The 27,097-nt window shown below is 32.4% G+C and overlaps 1 protein-coding gene across 1 annotated transcript in view; it reads left to right on the top strand.

Annotated features, from left to right (window-relative positions):
- Positions 1 to 27,097, top strand: part of fwd (phosphatidylinositol 4-kinase beta fwd) — a 265,938-nt gene that overhangs the window by 199,685 nt on the left and 39,156 nt on the right. The window contains exon 4 of the mRNA XM_072534539.1: positions 20,516 to 20,924. Coding sequence (XP_072390640.1) covers positions 20,516 to 20,924 — 409 coding nt within the window. The remainder of the gene's footprint in view (positions 1 to 20,515; positions 20,925 to 27,097) is intronic.

The raw sequence follows: 27,097 nt of genomic DNA, 5'->3' as shown, positions 1-27,097 counted from the left end.
CATTCGGTTGCGAATGGTGGCGTATGTGCAATATTTCGATATAATAGGCCGGGTGATTACTTAACAAGTAGTTTTGCTACTTCATTTTATCTTAGGTTGCTTTATTTTTGTAAGTTTCACTTTAGTACATGCATTCATTTTATTATGGATACCGGCTTTTCAGAGCTCCTGGAGCACCAGGGCTCCGCGGAGCACATTTTGAATAACGCTATTATAGAGAGACTAAATATAAATATATCAATTAAGTCGGTCCTGGTAGATTCGTATCTCGACTACCATTTGCCAAAGCTTTGAATCGATAGGTTACTCGATTTACAACTAAAATAAAACTGTTTGAAGCATTAAATTTATTCTGCACTCCACTATGTTACGAATACTACCAACTTAAAGCTTTTATCCCTAATGAGTAGGGAATATGAGATAAATGAAATTAAAAAAAAAAAAAAAACGGAAAATGCAGCTAGTTGGGCTTATAATAAAGGGTAAGATCGAATGTAGACAATGAAAAGAATTTGCTAATATTGTTGTTGACCTTTGATTTGATAGGAAGAAAACACACTCAAAGAAGGGAGCTATTTGAACTATTTTTTATCGGATTTAGCAAAGGTCTCAACTATAGAATATAAAACCAAAGTGCTGTTATTTCTCAGTATGCAATAACGCAATAACACTTTGTATTACATTGGCTTATTGGGAATTATTGGAGATCAAAAATATAGCAAGTTTCAAGTATTGAGTCGATTGTTGTTAGAGAAATTGCGAACAATTTGCATCGTCCTATACCATTTGAAGATAATTTACACAACACAAAATCCATTATCCTTATGAGTTAAGTTTAGTTCTGAAACCGTGCCCCTCAAAGTTTTGATCCTCATTCCCATACTGATATTCTAGTAAAGTTTGTGTAATTTGCATCCCATTATATACTAGATATTATAGCCTATCAAACCAGTAATTCAATTTGCCCAAATTGAAACCTGTAAAACCCATTTTTACTATAAAAATATATACCAAAATCTGAGAACATGTTTATAGAGAATAAGGAATTAAATAAGATGTCGGATGTTGAATTTGTACGTTTTTACTTCCCTTCTAAAAGTATAAATCCTAATCCTCTCCGTGATCCCATAAAATGAGTTTTAGCTCTAGATCGCTGAAGATAATCGTTTCTCAAAGTTTAATTTAGTTTGAGGCTTATTATGTTTGTTTCACTCCCACTTTGTTACATAGATAAAGAAATGTTTAATATTTAGCTGAAACGTATTAGATACTTTAAACATTCTACTACAGAATATAAAAAGATTCTAATATGTAAGATTATATTGATCTCTATATTATAAAAAGGGTTTTGAAACGGTTTTGGTATGAAACGTTATGGCTGATCGGCATAAACGGAAAAATAAAGTTATTTTAGCATCTGTTTTTTGCTTTTTATCGTTTTCGTATGTCTCCAGCTGTTTTTTACTGTAAGCCGTAAAATGGTTGCTTTCATCCAGTAAAAAAATGTAATCTTATATTTTTATTTTTTATATTTCTAACAAACTGTGATGATGATCTTCGTTGTGAATGAAATTAGGAAAGTATGTAGTATAAATACATGAAAACTTACTTTACATCAAAACTTAGATGTCAAAATCGTCGAACTAGCTAAAACAGGATTTTTATCAATGTATTTTGTCGTCTGCGGTTCCTCGCTAGAGTTTCTTTACTGATGGTTCTTATAGCTTTTTTCTAACTATGGCTAATTAAACATTTTTCTCAAGCAGATCGATCCTTAGCTACTGTTTGTCATCTTCTGACTATCAGATTCATCTAATCTTCCTTAACATCCTCGAACTAGCTAAAAAAAGGATCGTTATCAATGTAGTATTTTGCCACCTGCGGTTCCTTGCTAGAGTTTCTTTACTGATGGTTCTTGCGACTTTTTTCTAACTATGGCTAACTAACGATTTTTCTCAAGCAGGTCGATCCAAAGTTATTTGCTATCTTCTGACTCCCAGCTTCATCTGATCTTCCTCAACATCATGGAACTAGCTAAAACAGGATATTTCTCAATGTATTTTGCCTCTGCGGTTCCTCGGTAGAGTTTCTTCATTAATGGTTATTTTGGCTTTATTTCCAAGAACCAATATAAGAAGCAAAAAATTATAAAGAACACAATCGATCTCACATTGTGAATTCTCCCATACGAATACAAATACATACATTACGTACTCTTATGTCACTATTCATGTTTTTTCTTATTTGATAGTTTTAGTAGAGTATATCTAATTTCTGAATTCATACTTATCAGTCTCTACTTGTTCACTATAATGGTTATTTTAGAGCAAAGAAAAAATCATAAACAAATATATTGCTTCCATTATTATTTGGATGACTAAACAAACATTAAACCAGGATCGGCTCCCTAAAATATTGCCTTGGAAAATGTTTACTTATGAAATATTCTGTTTACTTATGAAAGTTCTGAGATATGATACCTGCTCAGTTTTCGCAGTACATACATAGATCTACAGCTCTTTGCACATCTTAGCAAATCACTTTGTTTTGCTTAATTTTTTCGTGTTGGTTTTCTAGTTGGGTACTCCTAGTATTCTTAGTTTTTTTTTCCACGTCATCCTTGAATCTTGCTCTGGGCTTACCTCCCCTTCTCATTCTATCCTTTGGTTATATATACGTATAGATATATACATGTTTTACATACAAAGCAGACTTCGTTGTTTTTAAAAGTTTGTTAAATTTTCCCAATAGTCACTGATACTTAATATGAAACAATCTCGTATAGGACACATTTGGGTGGAAAATGCTACAGACGTAATTAACAGTATAACGAAATTTTATAAAAAAAAACGTAAGACTACTGGTTAATTTCATTATTTCACAATATAATAGCTAATCTACGTAACATATCACGGACCATGTTCCTTAGTAATACGCAATTTGGTTAATACATCTTATGTCTTCCTTTTGGATGAAGTTCAGATTAAACTTCTCGGGTTTTTCTAGTAACAGCCAAAATTCTTTAGGTTCTATAATACATAATAAATTGAAGGTAGATTAGGCTAAAATATTATACCATGGTTCTACGGTGTATCAGAATTTCTTGGATTTTTTGGACATTTAACTCGATCAACATAGGCTACTGAACCTACAGCCTCATCAACTTATACTTGAAATTGTAACTTTATTTAAATAATATTAATATTAAGTTGGTTAATAAGTCCCCGCCTAACCAGGAGATGGTGACTCTAATGACTTATCCGCATGAAAACCTTCAAACGCATGCGTCAAAATTTACAGAGTTGCAGTGCTTGAAGTGACGTTACTTTTTTGATTTTTATAAATAATGGATTTGAAGCAATTTCGTTTGTTAATTTATCACTGTTATTTGATGGGAAAAAGTACCGTAAAAACTGAGCAATGGCTCAAAAAGTATTACCGGGGCTTTGTTTCATCAATTACAACAATTAAACGATGGTTTGCTGAATTCAAACGCGGTTGAACCAACACCAATGATTCTGAGCGCTCTGAAAGGCCAAATGAGGCAGTTATTCCTGAAAACATCGACAAAATGCTAAACGTTATTATGGAAAACCGCACAGTGAAGTTGCAAGAAATAGCTGACACTCTAAAGTTATCAAAGAGTACTCTTTTCATTGTTATACTCGAACATTTGGGTATGAGGAAACTGTTTTCCAAATGGGTGCCGCGTTTTCTCACACCAGGGCAAAAAACAACAACGAATTGATGAGTCTGGGCACGTTTAATCGGAATAAGTCTGGGTTTTTGCGTCGGTATGTCACAATGGATGTAATATGGATCCATCACTTCACTCCGGAATCAAATCGGCAGTCACTTGAGTGGACAGTACCCGGAGGAATAAGTCCAAAGCGAGTAAAGACGAATGAAACCGCCGGAAAGGTTGTGACTGCATTTTGAGATCTGCAAGGAATTACTTTCATTTACTATTTGAAACATGGAGAAATGATCAATTGAATTGCTTTCGCATCCGCAGTATAGTCCAGATCTGCCCCAGCGACTACCACCTTTTTTAGATCTAAAAAAATGCTCCGTGGCAAGAGGTATGGCTCCGATGAGCTTATTGACCGATGTAATGTAAGAGATGTAATATCAATCGGTGCTTATGATTTTTGTATGCCACAGTTGAGCCTCAGAGCTCGACACCATTCAGCGTTTCTTTGGAGTGGTGTGAATTGTGATTAGGTGTGTTTGGAACATGATCTGCACTCATTTTTAGAAGATCTCAAAACGGTAGTTAGTTATTGGCTAAAGATCCCAGTTCTGTCAATCAGCGCAATTTATGTCATTCTCTTCTAAAAACTTACGTTAATATGTGTAAGTGTATCGCATGTCGTTCCAGTTAATTATTTCCAAATGATAAAAATCGACATTTAATTTGTTATAAGACTTGGTTTGGTAAAAACAAAAAAGTGTATACAATCTCATGCCTTTGAAATTTTTGTGAATGTGGGTACACAAAAATATCAGTTAATTAGGTCTTCTCTACTTTTAATAAATATTCATTACTCTGACTTGGTGTTACACCATTAGTATAACTAAGCACTGTCAGTTGGGTGATAGAAAAATTAGTGACATTCAAACCACTGTCACTTGTAAACTAATTGTCCAATTGAGCTAAAATTCTGGCAGGTCATATTTAAAGTTTGGTACTTTCTAAATCGTATGGATTTGTTATTATTGGTGCCTTACATATTTCAAGTCTAGTTCTTATTGAGGAATGTAGTGAAATAATTTAAAACTATATGACTATAAGTCTGAAGAATAATATCTTTTCAGGTGAAGATTTAAATATACCATTAAATCTAATATCCAACAAACAAGTAAACCATAATTAAAGAAAGTTTTGATTAAAAATCCTTTAGAAAAGTTATATAATTAAAAAGACCCTTTCGGGCTACATCACAGAACGTTTTCGGACTAAAAAGTCCATCATCAGTGTATTATTACCAGGTATACATGAGTCAAGCGACTAAATAACTAAAGCCACTAAATCATATATTTCTGGTAATAATACACTGATGATGGACTTTTTAGTCCGAAAACGTTCTGTGATGTAGCCCGAAATAGTATTTTTAATTGTGTACCTTTTATAAAGGATTTTTAAATACAATTTTTGTGATTCATGGTATACAGCCAACTACAGGAATGTAATTTTCTTTGTGGATTTTAAACCATAATTATTTTCTTGTGTATACTTACAAATATCTAGCATTAACTACTTTTTTTGCTCATTTAGTGTCGGGGAGAAACTGGAAAATGAAGGAAGTATTAAGCAAAACTAGCTATATACCTTTTCCTATGTACAGGTCATCCACCTCCGTGAATGCACCGTCAATAAGACAAATGTATTTGTTTTTATCTTATTACTCCTTCAGCCGGTGCTGAAATTGCTCGGTACGCAACGCTTTTTCATTGGAGTCCTGTGAATGTTATTATCGCTTCGCCTTGGGCTTCGGTCTCGTCGTCACGGATAATTGATCAATATTCTCTTCAATTAGAATGACATCTCAACTACTGCCGCTCTGTTTTTTTAATAAATAAATTTGATTATAATTTGCGGAATTTATATTACCGCCAAGAACAATAAATTGACGACCTTGGATATTATTCTTTTATATAATATAATAAAGTTTTCTGGCTCTATAGCCCCCATTTATTTTTATATTGGTCAGTAGTGTAGTTTTACAAATGAACGCTTTAGTACGAAAAGCGATTGTGTTGTGTAAAAGAATTTTTAATATGATACTAATAGAGATCACATTTATTTGGTTTACATTGTCATTACTAATAAAAATAGTATATTATTACTCGAATATTTGACATATCAGCTATATTAACCTTATTTCTTTCTTTAAAAATCACATCAAAGGTGTTTTTATTTTGTGACCCAGAAAAACTCAGAAAATGCTGCAGAAAGTGGTGTCTTGTTTGTTGCAGGGACTTGTTAGGTACTGTTAGTGTGCATTTAGACATAAATGAACAAAATTTTCAACAATTTTCGTACTTCTATGTTTTATTTGAATACGATTTTTTATTGAAAAGACTTATGTTTCTTTTTTTGCGTATCATCTTTGTGTTGTAATCTTTTAGTACGAGATCTCACTCGTTGACAGTTAAAAAGTGACCGCAAATAGTTTTAATTCAATTAATAGTAATTAATTGTTACACAAACTGTAACTGTAACTATAAATCAATTGATGGATGTTTAATTAATAGAAGGATACTTTCTTATTTATTATCAAAATTTGAATTGTATTAGAAACTTTTTTGACAATAGGGTCATAAGTTTAGATACGCCTATTATATTTCCTCGTCGATCCTGTGATTGGACTCCCTGTGATTTCTTTCTGTGGCCACATTTAAAAAATTCGATTTTTAAAACTCCTGTAGCGGATTTAGAAGATCTTAGACAAAGAATAGAGAATCATATTGAAGAATTAAATATTACTCCGTGGGTCCTAAACAATATAGACTCAATAAGAAGAAGAATTACGTTATGTAAAGATGTTGGTGGTGATCTTACACTGTGAGATGATGAGATACAAATGCCAGATGAATGAGGAAACAGTATCTTAGTATCTGAGTCCAAAGACAAAGAAGATAATCAACAATATATAAACTACAGGGCCATATAATTTCGTATTATGAAAATATGAGAGAGGTAGAGGCAAAGAGAAGACGGAGATTCCACAACAGAATTAGACTCAAATGCGAAGAAGAAGATACCTAATTTTTTTTAGAAATGCTATGGGAACCAGGGAGGCACTTTTTGCGCTAAATATCGTATTACAACAATGCCGTGATCAAATAAAAGATGTATATGCATGCTTCGTGAACTTCGAAAAGGCATTCGATAAAGCACAGCATGTAAAATTAATGCAGATGTTTCGTGCACGATGTATTCGTGTCATTAAAATTTTATACTGGAATCAATCTGCTGTCGTAAAAAGTGAAGACAATTACACTGGCGAAATCTCGCTGTTACAGAGAACAGCGTCGTTTTCCGAACTAGGATCGTTTTCCTTCATTAACTACTACAGGTTCCGCATAAATTATTGTTTACCGACTTTGATATTATGGTGATTCTGGTCGAAATCATTAAACATAAATTCCAAATGATTTTTGTATATCTCGGTTTCTGAGAAGTAAGTCTCCGTCTGCTTTTTCTTCACGTGTCATCAGAATTATCCGACGTTGGCGATCACAATTGCGAAGGCTTCTCGATCTTCTACCACGTGGAATAATTGTCCTGCATTTGATATCTGAGTCCATTAACGAATGTTTTATAACCAAAAAACCTGTTTTCTTCCTACACCTCTGTAACCTTCTATTTTGCCTTTAAGGATCAGTTGTAGTATTCTATATCGATTTCCCCTCCATATATGTCCTAGTCTTTGTTGATCCTCCTTAGTACTTCCTCATTAGTTTTTCTTGGTGTCCAAGGTATCTTTAGCATTCGTCTATAAATCCACATTTCCAATGCTTCAATTCTGTTTATACTGGATACTTTTAGTGTCCACACTTCTGCTCTGTACAAAATTGCAGACCAAATATAGCACTTAACCATTCTTTGTCTTAGTTCTAAACTAAGATGATTATTGCAAAGAAATGTCTTCATTTTCACAAAACTAGTTTTGGTTACTGCTATTCTTCGTTTTATTTCTATGTCTGGATCTATTTGGTCCGTTATCACAGTTTCCAAATATGTAATTTTGTGAAATTTTTAAACTTGGATTCCATTTAATTGAAGCTCTGCATCTGGATGTGGTTTACGACTAAAGACTAACAATTTAGTTTTGTTTGAGTTTATTTTAATGTCAATTTCCTCTCATACTTCGTGAATACGATCAAGCAGAATTTGGAGACCTTCAATATTTTCTGACGGAATTACTGTATCGTCTGCGCATCTAATTACATTAAGTAGTTCCCCGTTGATTTTAATTCTATATGGCTGTCTCTAAGTGTCTTTTTAAATAGCTGGTCCGAGTAAACATTGAATGTTGGGGACAAAATGCAACCTTGTTTGACTCCTCGTTGTAACAGCGAGATTTCGCCAGTGTAATTGTCTTCACTTTTTACGACAGCAGATTGATTCCAGTATAAAATTTTAATGTCACGAATATCTTTGTTATCTATTTCTATATTTTTCAGCATCTGCATTAATTTTACATGCTGTGCTTTATCGAATGCCTTTTCGAAGTTCACGAAGCATGCATATACATCTTTTATTTGATCACAGCATTGTTGTAATACGATATTTAGCGCAAAAAGTGCCTCCCTGGTTCCCATAGCATTTCTAAAAAAAATTAGGTATCTTCTTCTTCGCATTTGAGTCTAATTCTGTTGTGGAATCTCCGTCTTCTCTTTGCCTCTACCTCTCTCATATTTTCATAATACGAAATTATATGGCCCTGTAGTTTATATATTGTTGATTATCTTCTTTGTCTTTGGACTCAGATACTAAGATACTGTTTCCTCATTCATCTGGCATTTGTATCTCATCATCTCACAGTGTAAGATCACCACCAACATCTTTCTTAAGCCGTCAGTTTCAGGTTCGTTTTTACTAGTATATTGTATTACCTGTTCTCTCTGTATTTCAGTTCTCTAATTAGGGTTAAACTTGTAGTGAGCTATCGACAAATTGTGAACCGATTATGGATACATTTATTGCGAAATCGTAAAGTTGTTCTGAACTATTTAATATTTTATTGTATCGCGTTAAACTTTAATCATAACAATTTCCGTCGTTTCGAAATATTATTAACTTTAATTATAGTATATCTATGTCTTGTTGCCAATTGTCATTACATTTAAATTGTTTATAGTATAATATAAGTAATAATTCCTTCTCGATTGCATTTTGTTTAATGCATTTTATTTCTTTGTATTACATTTAAGTAGAAATCAACTGTTAAAGTCATTGTTCTTTCTTGTATCATATTTAGCATATTCAAAATTTCTTTTGTAGACGGGCGGTTTGGATTGTGTGATATATTATCTATCCACCACTCATCTCGTAATGTTTAGTTTTTAAAACAGCTGTGTTTTTACGGAGAGTGGTTTACCTTTTGTAAATTCATCTCAATATACGTTGTCGTATCGGTTTCGTAGCACATAAGATTTAAATTTGTAGAAATAGAGTTTATATAGTCTACTCGTTTATTATTTTTCCATGGAAATATACACACCCAATGCGAAAGGGAGAAACCAGCGAGTTCTAGATTGAACATATAGACAATCTCCCCCTTTCTGATGTCGTTATATGTTATATAAAGGTCATCGTATGAGCAGAAAGCAACACATACACATCTATTTAATGTAAATAAATTGAATCCTTGTGTATGTTATTCCACTAATAACCCTGCGCGGTTGATGTGGATTGTATATTTCTAAATAAAAAAAAATATTCTCCAATGTTCTTTTTTATTGTCATTACCAAATAGTATTATGGAATTTTATTTATTTATTTTAATAACGGAAGTAATATTATGAATTATAGCACCTGTTTCGTACTCAAAGTGTATCATAAAATATATTTAATCAGAATATATGCGACACAAGATGTTACGGCAAATATCATTGCTCTGGAGATTTCCCTTGATTCAATTTAAACGCCGTTTCCGCGAGAAATTGCCTGTTCCGTATAATATACGTTCTCGGATATTCTTTTATTATTAAATATATTTTATACTGAATGAATAAAACCTACAATTTTTGGCTCTTAAACTGAGATAAATACTTTTTGCAATCTATAAATATATGTATTGATTTATGATTGTTTTTCATTTTATTAGTTATTTAATTTTATCTAATATTATCTGTATTAGAAGATTTTTAAAATGTTCAGGTATATTAACACTATGAAGCAGCAGTCAAGATCTGATAGTTATTAACCACCTTGGCAGCACAATCCTTAAAAAGCATACACCTCCTAAAGTTCTCTAATCAATATGCTCGATTATTTGATTAAATCTTTCAGTTAGGAGACTATACTTTTTTGTATTTTGCTTGTCATTTAACAAACGATCAAATACCTCAGGAACGCCTATGATGATACAAATTTTACGACCGTTTTATGACTTTGAGGGCCATTTCGTGCTCTCAACAATTTGTGAACGGATTATAGGCAATATACAAGTAACCCATACTTGTCATAAAACAACAAACAACGCAATTGGTATATAATAAAATATGTACTTTACCACCGAAATGCTACCATGTAGCTAATACCCTGTCTTCTTGGCAGGTCAGGAACAAAAGTATCTCGAGATAGGGAACACTACCCCAGAACTCCAACACACGTCTCTGTTCGCTGAGTGTGAGGCAGCCTCCACCCCTACTGGATGGAACGACTGATTGCTTGATGGTAACTGACTGCCACGGCCGTTGGGCCCAGAGTTGTTTTGTACAAGCAAACGCTAGGTGTGAGCGATAAATATCCAGCGATCTGCACTTTTAACTAAAGCCATTCATTTTCTATGGTTCTTTTTATGGTTGTTTCTTAACATACAATGTATAAAATTACTCTCTTTTGTCTGCAACAAAGTATTTAACAACCGTTCATTGTTCTATATCGTCTGTGTTGTTGTACACGGAATCTTGGTTAAATATACGGGGAGAATTAAAATTAACACAAAGTCTGTTAATATTTTTTAATGTTTATAATAATTTATGTTTATATACATTTGCGAAACTGCAACAGTATGTGTATCTTATATAATGTTAAGTATTTATTTCTAAATTTGTTCTAATAAAAAATAATGTTAAGTATTTATAGTTAAGGTGGTTTTCATGTCATCTGAGATTCCATATCTTCTTTTTTCTTTGTAGTACTGGCAATCAATCAGAATATTCTTCACCGTCAAAGGGAGAGAACAGTTTCGGCAGTAAAACTGAATTGCTTCTTTAAATTCCAGTTTTTATGCTAGAATCGCACCTTTATTTTGTGGTCAAAATAAGCAGATCGTATTGTACGATACATAGTGAACTAGATTATTAAGAAATAATCTTAGGGCACCGATACACTATGTTCGGAGGAGCAGTTGCTCAGTCCTGGTAGATTATGGACGGAGTCATTCATAGAGGCGAGAAACATAAGAAAGAATACATATAAAACACTAAAAAAAAGTAGGGAAGAGAACAACTCTACTAAAAAAGGGCTCCACTGTTTTGAAATGTTTGAATCCCAAAAAAAAAACAACAGAAATGGGATATTCACAAACGAGAAAAAATGCAAATCATTAAAATAAACAATGATAAAATTGTACGTATCACAAAATAATCCAATAAAGTAATCAGATAAAGTATTCAAATAAATCACATATCAATAAAGTTATCATATATTATAAGAACATGAGAACTAACCCTAATCCTTTTTGCAATGGATTAACTAACGTTTGTCCTAGTTTTGGCACAAAATGCATTGGCTTTAGTTTTAACAAAAACAGAATATTATTAAGTTACCTTTGGAAACAATAGTTTGTTTACTGTGATTTGAAATTAATTTATTTTGAAGTTTTCGCATTAAGATGCCGTATAAATTTGAAATAAGAAAAAGTATCTACAGGTTGGTTGGACATGTGCTGAAACCTTAAATCTTTCCAATATTCCAGAATGAAAACAATTCACACAGAACCATTTATAGATCAATAGGGTACCATGACTTTTGAAAAAAACGCAAGGAGACGCAACTGATACGAACGGATAGAAGGAAAGTGATACATTTGTAAGAACTCCAATCTTCGCCAATGGACTGATCTATCACCAGATGAATTGTTATATTCTGCACAAGATCGAGAAACATATCAGCAAATTGTCATGTTACCAAAGCATAAATCTGGCCACAATACGGAATATTGAAAAAGACAAAAAAAGAAAGTTATGTAAAACTAGAACAAGAAGAAACTTTAACTTTTGCTTTAGTATTTTAGCAAACTGTTGTCGTAAATTAGAGAAATCACAATGAATAATTATAAGTATGTATGATTACAATCCTTTATCAAATGAGAGATAATTAATAAGAAGGAAACAATTTATATTTTATATTTTGTACCCTCCCAAATATTCTGCCAAAATAACTCGTTAAATTTTCAAAAGACCGTGACCTTAGGTATTTCGTCGCTACGAGTGAGTTCATCTCTTTGAAATAATGTCCCTTTTTCATCAAGTTCAAACCTTTCGAAATTTACAATGGATATTTTAAACATTAGTCCGAAAATATATTCAGCTTCCCACGCTAAGAATGAAACGACTGTTTAATTTGCTTAAAGAGTTAACTGGCGTCCCCATTCGATTAATTTGCAAAGGGCATAAAAATCAAACCCAGAACCGGTTTCATTATTTGATACGTTTTTGGTTGGCCTAAATCTGTTTTTCTAAATTGCTTAAAACGTTATAGGATTCAGTTATATGCTTTTGCTTTTAATACGAGTGTATTTCACGTAGCTCAATCTTTTAAGTGGGCGTTTGGATACTCAGTTTTTGTTCTGAAGTTTTGAAGCTTTTTGTTCAAGCACCTACTCCAGCGTTCCAGTGCTTATATTTTATTGCTCTGTATATTTCTCACAATTATTGAATGTGAATGAATCATTGAACGTTTATAATGAAAATTTCTCTTCCATATAGATTCATGGTTGATTAAGTAATTTTAATACCCTAGGATTTGTACATTATTAGATATATTTTTGGTTTTATGCAAAGATACTAAGATACATTTTTTTATTAACCTGGAAGTTTTCTCACCTCTGCGAGCACGGCACTGTAACACTTTTATACTTCTCCAATGGTGTAATCTGGTTTAACTTCTTTTTTTCTGCTTTACTTATTGTGGCGCTTGAACAATTTCATTACATATTTGTAATTTGAGATAACGTCGCAAGTAATGACTTTTCGACAAAATCTTCGGTTTATAAACTATGAAAATATGTATTTTATCTTTTTTCACACTGCGACCTGAAAGATCTTTGTATATAGTACCCTTCATGTATTTTTGTTGATTTCGGATAAATTTTGCCGCTTGCTGTAGAGCCCTCTTATATCAAAATTGTTTGATCCGGAAAATATTCCTAAACTTTTTGAGTCTCTAGATTGATAATATAACATTTTCGAGTCTGTTTATAATAAACAAATTGCTCTCTCGTTTGATCTTGGTTCCACCTGGATATTTACGCAGGTAGAATCTTTCTGCTTATGCGGACAAGTGTGAGGAGTATGCGAAGTGATTTTAGAGTGATGATGTCACTTCTCGATGGACCGGCTACGAGAGCAGTCGTTTTCATTGTGGTTCAAAGTCCGAATTTTGTCATCGGGACTTCGATGTTGGCAGCCGTAAGAGAACAATTTGAGATTCTGAGGAAGAAGGTTAGTTTTCGTGTAGTTTTGTAAAAACTGGCAAAGTTTCGTTTAATACCACGTGTGTGAGAGAATAAGGTGATTTCAAATCATCTTTTGTTGTAAGCTCTATCCTGTGACAAGAGATTTGATAAATGCATTCTGAGGGCTAAGTAAGCCGACATGGTTTTAAGTGGAAAATAAGCAGCCGAGTTTGAAAAATCACATAGCATTCAGGATAACCTGAAGTTTTGGTATTTGATTTAATTTCTTCCAGCATTTGTCCGGCCTCCTCTATTTTGTGTCTTTCAAAGGTCAGATTTTGATTGTTTCAATTTTGTGGGACAGTGTTTTTTGTTTTCAAATCTAAGGTAACAAACGTTTTTTAATAATTTCAAAAGAAATAATTAGCCAGTGAAGCCAGTTTATTTTGTTAAACTTTTCTAAATAAACATTTATCGTTTTCAAAAAGTTTATAAACAGATGTAAGTCTTATGTATCAACTAATTGTCATGTTTTAGTTTCTTTTAAATAAAATTAACTTTTGATAATTAATTAATAATTCAGCAAAGTTTGGAAGTTCATTTCGACATATGACAATTAGTACATCTTTTTTTGCCATTTGGTACATAACCATAGTTTTAAATTTTGTTTTGTTGAAAGGTTCAATGTAAGGTTATTGATAAATTTATATATTTTTGTAATAACTGTTTATGTACAATATTAGTAAATATGTAATTTTTCTCTTAAACTAGGAGTTTAAAAAAATTATTTCTTTTAAAAATATATTCACCCTTAAAATATTTTTATAAAGGAAACAACCTAAACCTTACTTTCTAAGCAGCAGCAGGATTTTTTTAAACGGCTTCCTCATTTTAAATAGTTTAGAAATCTTTTTGTTTAGTGTTACCCATGACATCTCTGTAAATATTTCTTGATTTCTTTTTCGAAGTTAGTTCTCCCAGTCCCCCCCCCCAAAAGGAATCCTTATTCATGACCTTGCTCTCCAACCAAAACACGAATAGCCGTTCGCAAACGTTTTAATTTTTTTGCTTGTCCTATCTCCAAGCCCAGTAATTGTTCAGTCCCCTCTTTAAGCAAATTATAATTGCTACAAATGGCGCTCAACGTGGGGCTTGTTATTATTGTTACATCTGGCGCACAACGTGAGGCATGTTTTAAATTTTTACGTTGGTTTCCAAACTTGGCTGGTTTGTGTTTATTGTTACAAATGGCGCCCAACGTGGTCGCCTTGTTATTATTGTTACAAAATAAAAAATAACATGTTATAAATCAGCTCAAAAACAGCAAGGCACCCGGTTCAGATGGGATCATTGCAGAAACTCTAAAAACTGATCAGTGAGGTCAATATTGACAAACTAGTGACCCTATATTATAATACAGCATATGAATCAGGTAGTACAAGCTCTAACAACTATATAATGTTAATCACAAAACGTAATTAATATTGTTTTATACAACCCACATAACCTATTAATGTCATAAGGATCATCAAAATATGTAAAAATTAGTAACAACTAAATAATGGAAGAGTTTGAAGTACCTGCTAAAGACCACACAAGATAAGATAATTAGACTGTGAAAACAATGCAGCCGGACACTAACAAGCGTCAAACTATATTTCACAATTAATTTCTTGTCAAATTGAGTGAATTACTGTATTATTGTAATAAAATGGTGCACGTTATCTACAAAATCAAAAATTCGTGAGTTGGTGATTAAAAACTATTGCCGCAATAAAACGATCCTTGAAGTGGCGGATGAAATTAATATTCCTAAAACTTTAATGTGAAATATAATTAACCATTATGAGGAAACATGAAGTATCTTAGATAAAAAAGGTAAAAGCCCTCTGATAAGAATAAGAGAATATTAGTAAAAGTTTGCAAAAATGTCGAAGAAATACTGTAAGGCAAGTTACAACTGAATGAAATCATCAAACTGGATTAAATTTGTTAAGGAATTCTGTTTCAAAAACGAAAAAAAAAATATTTCACTTGTTTCGAAACTGAGAGCGTCGGTATTCAAATCCTTATGTAACCCCTTAGGCACATTATAGATCAGTATATCGACATATATATCTATATATAGAACTGGGTATTAAATATTGCATGGACAACTTATACGACAAACGAAGAAGTACCTTTAATTGTGACTTTATTCTTTTTAGTTGACAATATTTTATAACTCAAATTCTAAGTATAGGTCCATAATTCCAAGATTTTAAAATCTTAAAATCTTTTAATAAATAAAAATATCAAATATTAAAATCAACTGCAGAGTTAAACTATTGGTCTTCTCATTTACGGTGTAGTTATTTTCGTAATATTGGAATATTCATTACCAGCAATAACATGAGACACGTACGTCAAAGATTTGTTATATTGACGTGCCAAGGTGAAACCGGTAACAACGAGGAAGATAACTTCACGTTTACATACTTTATTTTAATTAGCTTTACCCTGAAGTTTTCGTTCGCTACAATAATTTGTTACACTCACGGAGTACAAAACTACAAAATAAAATTAAAACATGAAACCTTTACTTGATGAAAATGCATTTCCAAATGAAAATATAGCATGACTCGAATCTAGTATTTTTTGTCCCTCTAGACTAAAAACACACGTGTAATGTGTTTGTAATATTTCTTACAATTTGTGACCCTAGAATTTCTAGTGCTTTGTTACATTTTATATTAATACGAGTATATTGTTTCACTTCTTTGTAAACACTGATTGAAACAGCAACAATATACATATTCAAAAACTCAATTACTACTACTAAGTACTTAAACTGTAAACTGCCTGTGTTTATATACATTTTCTTACGTTTCAGACCTTATGAGACATTTCGGGATTTTTCCATGACATCTCGAACGTTCTAGATTTTTAATACTTCTTCTTTTTCGCCAAAGAACTTTTTTTTTGTACAGTAAATCTTATGGAACTATCGTAACACTGCTTCTTCCTTTATAGTTATTCGGCTCGAAACTGGTCTATCAAGGACCGACTGAAGCCAATAGAGTGGATCAATTCCATGGTATTGGGCTAATGTCTGGATATGAACTACCTTGGGTTTACTTCTAGCTGAAAACTGGATGTGATAGGTTAGGTCGTTTATTTTCTGCAAGATGGTAATCGGGCTCTCCTACTTTCGTTAAAGTTTCGGACGAGGTCCTTTCTTACGTTTGGGATTATTATATAATCAGACTGGGTTGTCCTCTTTCAAAAGTTGTCATGATAGCATGCCTGTAGAATCTGGCCTTTGAAGTTTTAAACTTTTACGAGCAAATTCCTCCCAATGAGGTATTTTCCAAAAATAAGATATTGAGAAATTTGTCATCTAGAATCGATTCAGACATTGTCTGAGGTCCAGCAGGAACCCCCCATTAGAGTATTACGTTGCCATGCAGGGTATCTGTTAAATACTTTAACATCACACCATTGTTTTCAACAAAAATGTAGGTAGATATTTAGTGGCTTGATTCATGTACACCTTGTAATAATACACTGATGATGGACTTTTTAGTCCTTTAGTAGTTCTGTGATGTAGCCCGAAAGGGTCTTTTTAATTATATACCTTTTATAAACGATTTTTAAATAAAACTATTGTGATTCATGTTATACAGCTAACTACAGGAATTTCATTTTCGTTGTGCATCTTGAAAAAACTTCATTTCTCTTTTGGTGATTCTCATCTATGTAGAATAACCAGTCGCTTCATGTTCGGAACTTCTATAGGCTTGTAACGTAAGCAAACTATTTACTTAAGTACACAAACAATCTAGGCCTTTCTGCTCGGGTCTGAAAGAGGTTGGGTGTCGTTCTTTCTAAACTCATATACAATATGTTTGCATGAGCTTTAAAATTAAAGTGAATTGGGCGCCATTCCTTAATAGTTTATCCTCGGAAAGAAACGAGCTCAGATAAAGAAATAAAATGAAAAATTTAAAACCAAGCTAACCTTTATTATTTTGTAACGATCACAAAGTTATTAAGAGATTCTACGTTAAAAGGTTGCCTAATTCCAGAAAAGAAATAAACAATCTGTGTTTACGGTTTTAACTTACAAATGAGAATGGCATTAGATTATGAATGTAGATATTTATTGTAATTAAAAGATTAATAATAAATCACTTCATTGTTATTTAGTTCTTAGATAATCTTCACTGTTCAATAAAAAAAATATAAAATGGGTACCACCTGAATTATCCAAATGCTTCTGTGGCGTGTAGAAAGGATATAAGCTTTTACCCTTTAGGTTCTCTTCTTCTTCTTAAGGTGCCATGCATTTCTGCGTAGGCGTCCACCGTACATCGTCTTGTCAGGTGAGATGTTAAATAATTCTGTTTTTAGCAGCATTGCGAAGCATTTCATAGCTGTGGATTCCTGTCCATTGTCGAATATTGCGCAGCCATGACATTTTTTTACGTCCGAGACCTCTCCTACCCTCTATTTTCCCTTCGAGTATCAGTTGCTGAAAAGTGTATCGTTCTCCTCGTATAATGTGCCCCAAGTATGCAGTCTTCTTACTTTTTACATAATTAAAAAGTTCCCTATCCTGTAAGCCCGCTCTTCTGAGTACTTCCTCATTTCTGACCCTGTCCGTCCATGATATTCTGAGCATTCGACGCAGGCACCACATTTCGAACACTTCAAGTTTGTTAATGGAACTGGCCTTTAACGTCCATGCTTCCATTCCGTACAGGAGAACAGGCCACACGTAACACTTAAGCATCTTGTATCGGAGGTATTTAGGTTCTCAGCCTGGCAGAAACGTTGAATCTATCGGCAGATGAAACATAATATCCACAATAAAAATATATAGGATTGGGCGGCTATGCAAACTAGATATTCTTCGAATTGTTGGTTTCAGAACACAAACCATACATCCACAGCTATTTAGATAACCTCGGCCCAGTAAACATAGTTCTGGCCACTATTATTGCTCTCTGGGAAATATATAAGGGAAAAGGAATTTTATGGCTTACCTCATCAAGACACCACTCAAACAAAATTTTCGTCCTGTCTGTGGACGTTCAAAGAGAGAAAGGGAGGGAGGAGAATGGCGAGGAGTTTACGAACGCTCCAATTTTGAGGCGGCCAAGGTCGGAACCATTAGAACTATAGTTTGATTCTTGGAGTAGGTTAGATGCTTCCGCGCTTGGCGGATAGATGGCGTGAGCAACATTATTTTGAATATTTACTCGGAATTATAAGAATAAATTTCTTGAAACTTGTCAGTCTGATTGCGGATAGATAGGCATAGTTTTCTTAATACTCATGATTTTCATGAATTTTTGACATAATTCTGATTCAAATTTCGTAATTGTTCAGAATGTAACCCTAAAGGAAATCACATGTCTTGATACGACGTGTGTTATGCATGGTTCTGCTACTGTAGCCGCTTCTTGATTAGGGAGGGGTGCAATTTCAGTCAGTTTTGAAAAATAATCCATTGTGACCTTTAAGTACTTTTTACTAAGTAGTTTACTCTTTCTGTCATCGGAAGTGGACCGAGAATATCCACTGCAAGTTGTTCAAAAGACTCTCCGGAAAGATCTGTACCATTTTACCACGACTTGTTCTAGGGCCTGCTCTACCGTTACCTGCCATAAGTATTAATTACTGTTACTGCTGAAATTTGGGAAAAAATGTGAGAAAATTTGAAAAAATATTAGAATTCTTTTAGCATTTACACTCCAAATGAGACACTTAAAACAAACACCTAAAACAGTAAAACTTGGTAAAATAAACTATTATTCACCTCAAGACAGTGTTGATACCTATATATTTAATCCAAAAAAGTATCATATTAATGGCACATAAAGTAGTAGAACTCGTTCCAAATTTTATAGTAGAAGTAATGGATTTTGACAAGAGCTATGAGTCATGCCGAAGCAGTACACAAGTTTACCTGTTATTTACAAGGTCATAGCTCTTGTCAAAATCCATTACCTATACACACACATTCGAGGTTCCAGTTAAAAATCTATACATTTAAATTTACAATTAGAAATTTAAATACAGACAGTAATAACTGGGAATATACAAATTGTTTAAACAATTCTAACAGTACATTGTAAAATGTCATTGATCCTCAAAATAAACTGTTAATTACCCGTGGTAGCTTATCAGTCATAAAGTGATAAATTTGATAAAAAACAATTTTTTTGTTTGATAAAAGTAATCTATACTATGATAGTACTCTGCAAATTAATTAATATAACAAAAAGCTTTAGTGATCTATAATTAATAAAGAAATGTTTAATTTAAATGTACCTATATATTTCATTTAGTAAATATTTTATGGCTGCATAACCTGCGAAAATGGTTTAACTTAACCACTACCGGACTTTTTAGGGCAGCAGTCAACAAACTCAGAATAGCCATGTTAGTGTCCAACATCCGTAACGGATAGGCACCATAAGAAGAAGAAATATTTTAGTTTTATTAAATATTTTACTTTAATTTTAAAGTTTTATTTCAAACTAGTATGTATGTCGTTGCTGTTTTTATTCATGATAATATTCTGTGTAGACCAGGGACAAGATAATGGCCCTTAAGATCTACATATCTTACACCACTTACTTTTTTCCTATGTTGTTACTTAACATTAAAGTTTACATGGATCGATCACAAAATTTACAAAATTTGAATAACAGAATTAAATTGTAAATTCGTGATATAACTCTAGAAATGATCCACAATGTTCAAGAAGATTATCGGCATCGTGGTTCAATTATTGCCAGTTGTAACGTTTAATTTAATCGAACAGCAATTTTTAATTATCAAATAAACAACTTTTTCTGTTTGCTGACAACAGTAAAATGTATTTCGTATTAAATCGTATAAATGAATTGAATTCAAAAATTAAATACTTTTTGGCCACCCTGTACAAATAATAATGTTTTGTTTCCAAAGTTGTCTATTCTCGAAAAAATTAAATATATAATAAGTATGTGGTTCACATAATTGATTGGTTTAGGCACTATATAAGTGGTGATATGTAAAAATAAAGTAAAGTTTGTAATGAATGTCACCTGTCTCCATTTTCATCAGTATTTTTTTGTTCAGAAATTGTTTAACAACATATTTAAATATTGTTATTTTTCTTTCAGATGTAGAAAATCCATAGATTTTTCGCTGAAGTGTGCCTGGTTATTGGATGCCTTTAGTTCAGATGCATCCGTACCAACTAAAAAGAAGCCTCACGGCATCAAACTGCGCAACCTCATCCTTTCTGATGAACTCAGGCCGAAAGACCACAAGATAATGACGACGTCTCTGAACAGCGCGTCCGGTGATAAACTGACCGTCCCACAGCACATCAAAAAACACCACCAGAGGTCGCATAGTGACGCTTCCGCTCTATTTCCAGGTCTGAAGAAGAGCACTCCCAACGCGACGAAACTCAGTCTGGGCGATTTGAGTTCGGGCAGAGCCTTCGACAACGGCTGTGTATGTTTTGACAGTTGTCAGAGCGTAGTCAACGATCTTAGGGGAGAAAAGACTGAATGCATTTGTTCGGTAAGTTTTCAAAACTTCATATTTCAATATTTTTAAACATCCGTTTGAGATGTTAGGGTTAATAATAATGTTGTAATAATGATAATAAGGTTAATAACATTGAGGTAAGCAATTAACAAAACAGATTTTTTTTGAAAGACTAATTTAAGAATTAATTTTCGGATGCATCTACTTTAAATCGCGCGATTTCCGTAGTAGATGACACACCACCGCGCATCGCTTAAACTGAAGGAACCAAGAATGCACATAAACTAAATGGGCGACATTACAAAGAAATCAGTCAAGACTACGTCGATAAAACAGTGTCCAACTATTGTTATATTCCCTGAAACAAAAGGCTCCTTACTTGCCATTCAAAACCAGGTTATACCATCCAAAAATTACATGAAATATATCGTCAAAGACCCTCCAGAGTCCAAAAAGGACAAGGTCCAAAACGACAAATGCCGATATGGATGTCAAACCCAAGAAACTGTCCAATATCTGATCGAGGGTTGCCGGCCTTTTACTGCAACTGAATATAAGGAACGGGACGACTCAGTGGACAGATCCTTCATAAAGAGATAGCTAACAAACTGGGACTTCTCCAAAAAAACCATCTCCCATATTACCAATACGTTCTTGAGAGTATGCTTGAGAATGACAACTACAAGATATATTGGAACTGCACTGTGCTCACTGACTAACCAGTAAAATATAATAGACCAGATATTATACAGATACTGGACAAACGACACTGATGTAGCGATACCTAACAACAATAATCTGCCTGATAAGTACAAAGATCTGGAAATACAAATGAGGAAACAATGGAGAATGGAAAGGACCTAGACAGTAGGACCTAGATCAAGTGGGACAGAAGGACAATTTTCGGTTCATGATAGAGAGATTAATTAAATTTTTAATTCCAATGAATATTTAAACAGAACATTTAACTTTCGATTAATTTCTTTCAACTTTATTTAACACCAATCGTCATCAGCTGATTACTCTCTAATCTTACGGTAAGTCAGACGATGACTTCTTGTGCAAAGATTTTGTCGTCAATAAGGACGACACAATCTGTAAAGTTCTCTTCAATCTGTCTTAAATAGTAAAAATAACTAGAAAATATTCCCGGATTCGTCTTCCTTGTGGGATTTTCCAAATTACAAAGGTCACTATTGCTATCTTAACGAAGTCTTAAATACATATTTTATGTTTTTAATAACAAGATACGTTTTATAGCTTTTATATTAAACGGGAAAATGAAAAATAAACTAATGAGCCATGGAAAAAGTTACGGGCTAAAAGAGTAACTCCACATTTTCTTTGTTCCGAAGAGATACTAATGTAAGAGCGAAACGGAAATGAAGCTTAAATACGCTCTCAAAAAGCTTAATGGAGGAATACGGTGTATTAACAACAGTTGAAAAGCTTTTTGAGTACTCTACGAAACGGTATATTTACTGATATTAAAAGATTTCATTATTTTGTTTACGCTGACGCTTTCTCGTCTTATACATTTTAAAGATATAAAGTTTTTCTATAAGTATACTGACACAAATATTTTTTATGAAAAGATTAATGATTTACTAACTTAATATTTTCTACAGAACATTTCTCCCAACGCTGTAGCTCATTTAGATATGAAACAGCTAAATAGTTACATTCTATTAACTGCAACTGGTAATACAATTAGTTGACGTTAGACCATCCTATTTCCTAAGATTGGCCAGCCAGGATATTCGTCTGTTTCTAAATTAAAATCTAGTTCCACAAATAATATATTTTATTTGAACCTAAACCCAAGAAATACTAAATTTATATTAAATATAGTACCGTTCAAGAAACTCAAATCTAATATATATATATATATATATATATATATATATATATATATATATATATATATAGATACTGAAATTCTCTCACGCCCCCAGGTTGAGAACCACTGCTCTAGGGTATTAAAATCTGACCGCCGCGCCGAGCGAACTAGTGTATGACCATAAAGGACCCTCCTTGTCGCGTAAATGGGCTCTTCCAAATGTTTACTGTCACTGCTAACTACGAACTGCTATTTCGTGTTTCGTGGCACTATTTCCGTGACGCTCGCCTCAGCATTTTACTGTAGAGAAAAATAATACAACGCCAGTATACAAGCTTTGGTTCAAAGATTATAACAAAATTTACATACATAATTGTATTATTTTAATTTTATAAACTAATTGATAAAAAGGTAAACTAAGATTTTAATTGTATTAATACCTTATAAAGTATTAATTATTCAGCAATACGCTCCAACACTTAACCAGATTACTCATTTCCCATAGAAATCCTAAACCAATCTCAGAAAATTAATTTCTCGAACACTTTGAAGCCTGACACTGTGAATAAACATTAGGTTGACCTAATTTACAATCTTTGATTATTGGATATGCGTCTTCGGCTACTCACGCGAACAGAATCTTCTTGTAGTTATTTAGACATAATCCACATTTTGTACGTATTTTATAGTTATATGTAAAAATCTAATACGTAAAGAAAATTTAAATATATATACTTTATATATATATATATATATATATATATATATATATATATATATATATATATATATTATGTAATGAAATAACCATTTCATCATTCAAATATTGCCGCGCTCTACCGAGCACATTATCTGGAATATTAGACACAACCACTTCTGTCATCTTTAAATTTAAAAACTTTTCACCTTGTCAGATTTTATTTTGTGGTTAAGAATGTTAAACATCCAGAGTTAGTGACATTAAATGTCGTTTCTTTAATTTCAGGTAAAATTTTGTGTAAATAATGTAAATAGAACATGTTTTAATAAATCTTTAATTTCAGAAACTCAGTTGTGTTACTGATTATCAAAAGGAACCTTATAAAACGACATTTTTGGTCATGGACAAATTGAGATTCCAATTCAAAATACTATGATCATCAGACAGTAAATCAAATGAAATCTGTATTGCCTCAATTGAGACTCCAGATGGTCGTATTTTTGATATCCCAGACGAATTTAAGCAGGGAAATAAACACACATACATATCTAGATCCAGTTCATTTACAAAAGTAAAAAACTCATTGAAAAAAAGAGGTCAAAAACGAAATGTATGGATCCCATTAGATGATGAATTAAGGAAGATTTATTTGGATGAAGGTGAAAATTTACAATTTGGTGATCAGTATTTAGAAGAAAAACTACAACCGGCTGCTGTTAGCTATGAAGATTTGCCAAACATTCAAAATGTGGGGAAGTTAACAGAAAAGTTTTTAATTGAAAATTTTTCCATTAAAATGCCAAATGTTAAACAATGGATGGAAGAATTTGAAAAAGAATGTGAAAGGTTTGAAATTTTAAATGATGAAGATAAAATAGAAAGTTTGAGACATCTACTTGAAAAACAATGTTTAGATTGGTATGGTAGTATGTTAACTAAATATACAGTGAAATCAGATTGGAAAACTTGGAAAACAAACTTTTGTGATACTTATGAAAAGAAAGGTTGGTCCCAAATAAAATATGCTTTTACATTCAAATATCAAACTGGTTCTCTATTAGAATATGCCACAAAAAAAGAAAGATTATTATTAGAAGTTAATAAGTTAATTGACAATAACACACTAATAAACCTGATTGTGTTAGGTTTACCAGAAAACATCATGAACAGACTTGATAAAGATTCACTGACTTCAACTACTCACCTTTTCAGTGAATTAAACAAGAATAAACCTGAACCGAAGAACATCAGAGTCCAATCTGTTCCACATATCCAAGCTGACTCCAATCTCAACATCTGAAGATGAAGAACAAGATGAAGAAGACATAGACGATTACTAAACTTTCAAGGCATGAATATTTTCTCCTCTGGGAAAGGGGATGTAATGAAATAATCATTTCATCATTCAAATATTGCCGCACTCTACCGAGCACATTATCTGGAATATTAGACACAACCACTTCTGTCATCTTTATATTTAAAAACTTGTCACCTTGTCAGATTTTATTTTGTGGTTAAGAATGTTAAACATCCAGAGTTAGTGACATTAAATGTCGTTTCTTTAATTTCAGGTAAAATTTTGTGTAAATAATGTAAATAGAACATGTTTTAATAAATCTTTTGATTTCAGAAACTCAGTTGTGTAACTAATTAGCAAAAGGAACCCTTAGATATATATATATATATATATATATATATATATATATATATATATATATATATATATATATATATATATGTATATATATATATATATATATATATATATATATATATATATATATATATAATGTTCGGAAAGGTTTCCTCGGTTAGTACAATTAAAACTCGAGCTAAGATTAATACTATTACAAGAATTAATATTACTCAACAGTCTTCCGGGTTAAACAGCGTCGATTATCACTGCGTCGAGCTTTCGACATCCTCTCTGATTTCTTCTTCAGGGCTCCCGGGGCTTTCTCAGTATCCTGAGCCCACCCCTTTAGAATTGTAAACCTCTTTTTTAATAATAAACACTTTCAACTATCTATTACCAAATTTTTATCTTTGATTTATTTTTTTTTGTTTTGGCAAAATTTTGTTCATTGACCGAGCTATAATAATGAATAATAAAATTAATAGGTAAATTTCAAAGTTAATATGAATTTTTGGAATTTAATAAAAATTCGTAAAACTAATTTCCAAGTTCCAAAAATAAACATATTCAGAAATCAATGTTGAATTAGACATTATTAATTTAAAAAGTTTTCTTTTAATCCAAGATTAATGTTACAAATACGAAGATGCCGTTTTTTTATATTAGTCAATAGAAATTTAACAACTTCTAATATATTTTGCATATACCTAAATCTCTTTGTATATAATTTAAATTGAAATTCCAAATGAATCACAATAAACTTGATTTCATGAACTTGAAAATGTATTTATAGCACACAAATCAATCGGCTTCGACTAAAGAAATTTTTAGCTGAGGAAAATCAAATACGTGGAAATTGTATAAAAGCATCTGAAGTGTCGAATATGAGTAAAAAACGTTTTCGAATACGTTTCTAAAGTTCCTAAAAGGTATACGAAATAAGCCAAGAATGAAAATTGATAAATATTCACAAAGGAAGCCAGAAAGTTACTGTAATAGAATGTATTATTGGCTTTTCTAAGTTATGTAAAAAAATATAAAGTAAACTTTGAAGGAAAAGCCCATTTTCCAAAGCGAAACTATGAAAATATACAAAAAAAATTATTCTCAGCTTTTCATAAAATTGTTAAAATGTTTTGGTACGTTCTGCTTCCCGATTTATTGAATTAATCCAAAATTTTCTATTATTATTATTATTATTATTATTATTATACATAAGCGAGGGCAGAGGAACTAAGTCCCTATTATGCCCAAAAACAAAGAAATTTCATTAATAACCTACTAGTAAAAAACAAAAATTACAAATAAAAAAAAATAAAATTACAATTTTTGGTTTAAAAGAAAAACAATATTTTAACTATAATGTAAAACGGTCAAGTCTGTTTTTGAACGAGCTGATAGAGGGAGCAGAGACAATGTTATCGTTAAGGTTAATTCAGCACTCAAAAACTCTTATTTGGTAAAAAGTTCTGCCTTGATCTTGTAGAAAAATTTTCTTTCTTCAGTTTGAACTGATGACCTCTGAGGCGTTCATCTTGATTAATGATAAACATTTCATCGAGATTTCCAAAATTGAATTTTAATATTTTAAAAAAGTTGTAATTAAGTCTCCACGTTGTCGGCGAAGTTCAAAAGAAGTTAGGTTAGCCATACTAAGTCTTTCTGCATAAGAAGGTCTTCTCGGTCCCAAAGAAATTCGGGTGGTTTTTCTTTGGACGTTTTCCAACATAGTCTTGTCTCGAACCAGATCAGGATACCACATTGGTCCAGCGTATTCAAGTATGGGTCTTACGTACATAGTGTAAAGTTTACAGAATTATTGCATTGAAACTCTCGAAAAACACCTCCGAATAAGATACAGTCTGGAGTTCGCACGTTTACAAATAGAGGTAATATGGTCGGACCAAGTTAGGCTGCTGTTTATGATAACACCAAGATCGTTATACGAAAACACAGAATCTAATGGCTGCCCGTTAACAAAGTACGGCACAAGTGGGTTATTTTTACCAATTCGAAGCACTACACATTTT

This window comes from Diabrotica undecimpunctata, chromosome 6 (genome assembly GCF_040954645.1).
Source record: "Diabrotica undecimpunctata isolate CICGRU chromosome 6, icDiaUnde3, whole genome shotgun sequence".
Taxonomy (NCBI): domain Eukaryota; kingdom Metazoa; phylum Arthropoda; class Insecta; order Coleoptera; family Chrysomelidae; genus Diabrotica; species Diabrotica undecimpunctata.
This window is presented reverse-complemented; position numbering and strand designations above follow the sequence as displayed.